At 36.6% G+C, this 3,961-nt stretch overlaps 2 protein-coding genes across 2 annotated transcripts; both read right to left on the reverse strand.

The window, feature by feature from the left end:
* Positions 1–270: 270 nt before the first annotated feature.
* On the reverse strand, positions 271–2,550 carry LOC107749677 (polyglutamine-binding protein 1). Its single transcript, XM_016564825.1, has 6 exons — positions 2,471–2,550; positions 2,227–2,293; positions 2,016–2,127; positions 1,661–1,761; positions 1,400–1,559; positions 271–623 (listed from the first exon to the last, which is right to left on the reverse strand). Exons 2-6 carry the CDS (start codon positions 2,291–2,293, stop codon positions 431–433), a joined length of 633 nt encoding a protein of 210 aa, XP_016420311.1. The 5' UTR covers positions 2,471–2,550; the 3' UTR covers positions 271–430.
* Positions 2,551–3,335: 785 nt separating this feature from the next.
* On the reverse strand, positions 3,336–3,793 carry LOC107749678 (DNA polymerase delta subunit 2-like). Its single transcript, XM_016564827.1, has 2 exons — positions 3,688–3,793; positions 3,336–3,583 (listed from the first exon to the last, which is right to left on the reverse strand). Exons 1-2 carry the CDS (start codon positions 3,752–3,754, stop codon positions 3,423–3,425), a joined length of 228 nt encoding a protein of 75 aa, XP_016420313.1. The 5' UTR covers positions 3,755–3,793; the 3' UTR covers positions 3,336–3,422.
* Positions 3,794–3,961: the final 168 nt, after the last annotated feature.

Genomic DNA, 3,961 nt, shown 5'->3' on the forward strand with positions numbered 1-3,961 from the left:
ATGTGTAAACATAACTGGCAATAAAGCTCATTCTGATTCTGATTCAACATGGTGAAATACACTGAGGGGGCGACCCACTCCACATATAATAAAAAAATTGTTTTTTATTGAAAACTATTATGAGTACAATCTTCGTCTCATGTGAATGTACACCATTCAGATGATTCTAAACAAAAACCCGATTCATTCCTTAATTATTATTTTTTTTTATAAAAGCCAAACCTCTGAATGCACCTTTAAACAAAAAGTTTATTTTGCAGGGAACAACATCACTATCTTAAGTAAAATGGCAAAACGCATATACGTTTATAAATTGTATAACATACAACAAATGGTGTATTTACAAATGAATCTCTGTCCCAAATGTAAGAAAAATATTTCAAAAGCCTTTTGAAAAATCATAAAGGCTTTACAGACACACTATTCCTGCTCAGTCGTCATCATCATCATCCTCTTCCAGGCGTCTTGTGTTCTCAGCGTTTGCTCTCAGGACAGCTCCAGGACTGGGGTACGGCCTCTGCTGGAACAGGGGTCCTGCCGCTGTGGTGTCTGCTCCGGTCTTTGCCTCATTGCGTTTGGGGAGACCAGTTGACCATAAGCCCCTGAAAGCAACAGCACCACATATTGATCACGAACATGTACTTTATTACAGAAGCAACCTCTTTCCAGAGCACATGTAAGTGCAATTTAAGTGCATTGCATTGTCATTTGTTGAATACTAAACATTTCTGCAACTTTAGTAGGTATCCAATGTAGGGCCCTATGATTTCCGCAATGTGGAAAATACAATCAGTTACAAAAATGGTATTTACTGTACAAAGTGGAATAAATCACTTTAATTGTCTGTGAATATTAAACCTCAAACTACTGCTATTTAAATATTAAGTCTGCATGTTTTATGTCTCTGTAAAAGAACTCAACAGTTTTTTGTCTAGCATGCATACTTGAAGCATGCATGACACTCGTTGTGTTTTCAGCGTCTGCCGTCTCATTATATGAGGACATGAATACATGAACTTTCAGTCACTTAATGAGCATTTCATCAATTAATTTGATAAACCTATTGTCTGATACACATAGAAACTCAAAAGATCTTCATTACAACTCTTTACTATAAAAGTTCTTCAATTTAACTTGAAGACATCATTACAAAAATATTTTTCCTATTTTACAGTAGAACATTCTAAAATAGTAATAAAATATTACAGTTGAATTAATAACAATAGTAATAACGTTTATTAAAACTTTAAGAAATAATCAAAATTTTTCTTCCATTTTTTCTTCCGAGTAAACCTCAGCAGCACTTTGCCAAAAAAGAAAGGAAGTGTTCTAATTGCATTTGATTTTAAAAGATTACTTGTGTCACATTCATTTAATTATGATTGTTTGTGAAAATAGCTCCCTGTCTCTGTCCCGCTCTCGATCCCTATCTCGGTCTCTATCCCGACCGTCCTCCCTGTCTCTGTCCCGTTCGCGCTCTCTGTCTCTCTCTCGCTCTCGATCCCGGTCTCTCTCTGCCTTCTCGTAGTGGCTGTCCCCTTTGTCATGTCCAGTATCACCTGGGATGAAAAACACAAACAGTTGCAGCATATGTCTCAATAATGTTACTTACAGAAGCACAAAAATGTGTGCACACTTATGTTTTATGACCATATATTACCTTTCTGTTTCTTAATGGCTTTGGTGATGACAGCTGCCGGGTCATTGGGGGACAACCAGGACACTAAATCCGTCTCTACGTTCCAGTAGTAAGGAAGTCCACTAAGGACAAGACACGAGGATGATAGTTATTTATAAGTGACAGCCATTTTGATCCCGTTTCATGGTTTTACCATGGTATTCTTGGAGTATATAATGAGTAATTGAAAGTACCACATTATAACAATCACATGCAATCTTTTTACCATGATACATAATAGTACTTTCTTTCACGTTCAAAACAATGAATCTTTGCCTTGATATTTTAATGCAAATAAGCAGATATTATATGGGGGGGTAATTAATGAACTGCTTACCAAGCAGGGTCAAAAACTTTGTACCAATTCGTTGGTAAATTTTCAAGCCTTGTAGCTTCATAATCAACGTTGTTATCATCATAGTCTTCAGCGATGATCTCCTCTTCAGCCTCTGAGGATGAGGATGAGAAACAATAAATGAAAGCATCAACTCATGATTTAGTATGTTTTATGGGTCACCCAGTAAGATTAATACGCATATGTATCTTACCGTGGTCAGACTGTTTCACGATGCCTCTTTTAGCGAGGCGCGCAAGTAAAGCTGGAGGCAGAGGCATCTGAAGAGAGAGCAAATCAGCAGTTAATCATCACAGTGCTGAAGAGCCGCAAGGAACGTTAAACTGCCACCATCTGAAACTGCACTGACGGGATGCGGATTTCATATGCAAATAACAGACAGGATAATACACATGCAATGTTATTAAGAAATACACGACGGCGACTGCATACTTTACCTTTATGACGTCCAGAAGCTTAGTTATGCTGTTAAGGTTTCAATGAAAAGAGCCACAAGCGACTCTGGCGCAGAGCAATGACGTAGCGAAAGCGTGAAGTGACGCTCATCTGAACATTTACTTGTATTATTGTAAAATAGATTATTTTTTTAGGAAATACACAAAGCATATGGTGTTTTAACACGTTTAAAAAATAATGTAAACGTAACACTTGATGTTTTTAACGGCAAATGGCAACAAAAAACGCTGTGAACTTAATTTTTATGCCTTAATTCTTATGATTTTAAGGATGGTGCTATTTTTTATGTCATAGTCTGATGATGAATTGGCACTTCGAAGTCCACACTATTAATTTAGTATTTTCTTCGGTAAGTAGTTCCAGAGTGCCTTTCCTGAAGTTTTTATTATGTTTAGCAAATATTACCTACCTACCACATTAGTGTCTGAATTATCATTACACGTCTCAGTAAAAGAAATGCTTACAAACGATTAGATCTCTCCATTATTATAGATTTCCAGCAGACAGTGCTTCTCAGTAAATAATAAACTGTTTTCTATTGAGAAAGCACTATTATTACATATATCTAGTTCCTGGCCTCTAAAGCTAACACTTGTTGAGAAATTGTTTTCAGATTATAAAATTAAGGGCTAGTTCATATGGTGACGTTTTATATATAATAGAATTGCATCAGAAGTGTCGACTTTCTCTTGAGGACTACGCATAAAGAAATCCAAATATCAGTCATTTAAATTTAAGTAAATATATGAGGCTAATAACCTCTGAATCGTTTTTCAGAAACACAAGGTTCTTAGTACAATGTAACGCTACACCTAAAGAGGGAAAAGAAAGTTTCCATACAAAAGAGGGAGCTTTATTAACAAAACACAACAACAGAAACAAGTCTTTGTTGGACAGACTACAGGAACAAGTGTCATGTTGATAAGTGAGTGTTTAATGGCTGATATTCATCTCATTGTCCTCATCCTCCTCTGAGGAAAAAGAGGAGAAGCAGACCGGCTCGCACTCCAAGGTGCACAGGTTCACAAGACAGGCTGTCTGTGTGCTGCTGAACTCTGGGATTGCTACCAGGAGAACATCTTGTCCTTCAGGTCCTGAGATGAAAAATAAGGCAAAAATTACCTTACAAAAATATACTGGTAATGCATGGCCACACTTACACACAGTGCTGTTTAATATTAAATAGTCTCGTCTTCACCTGCGACTAATTTACATTGGTAGCTTGGTGCGTTTCCGCTGAAGTACACATGAGGGCATTCATCCATAATAAAGGGATCTTTCTGATAGAACGGGTAACAACCTTGAGGGTCAACAAAACATGTCAGAGCAATCTAGCATTTTCAGAGTGCTTTATACAAAATAGTAATACAACAAGATATTCAAAAACTTCAAAATGAATACTTGTTCTTTTTATAAATTCAAATGATTTTAGGTCCTGAAAGAACCATACTGAAGTGTTTAATATACTATTG

Source organism: Sinocyclocheilus rhinocerous, unplaced genomic scaffold, assembly GCF_001515625.1.
Source record: "Sinocyclocheilus rhinocerous isolate Xijiao unplaced genomic scaffold, SAMN03320098_v1.1 scaffold42496, whole genome shotgun sequence".
In the NCBI taxonomy this organism is placed as follows: Eukaryota; Metazoa; Chordata; class Actinopteri; order Cypriniformes; family Cyprinidae; genus Sinocyclocheilus; species Sinocyclocheilus rhinocerous.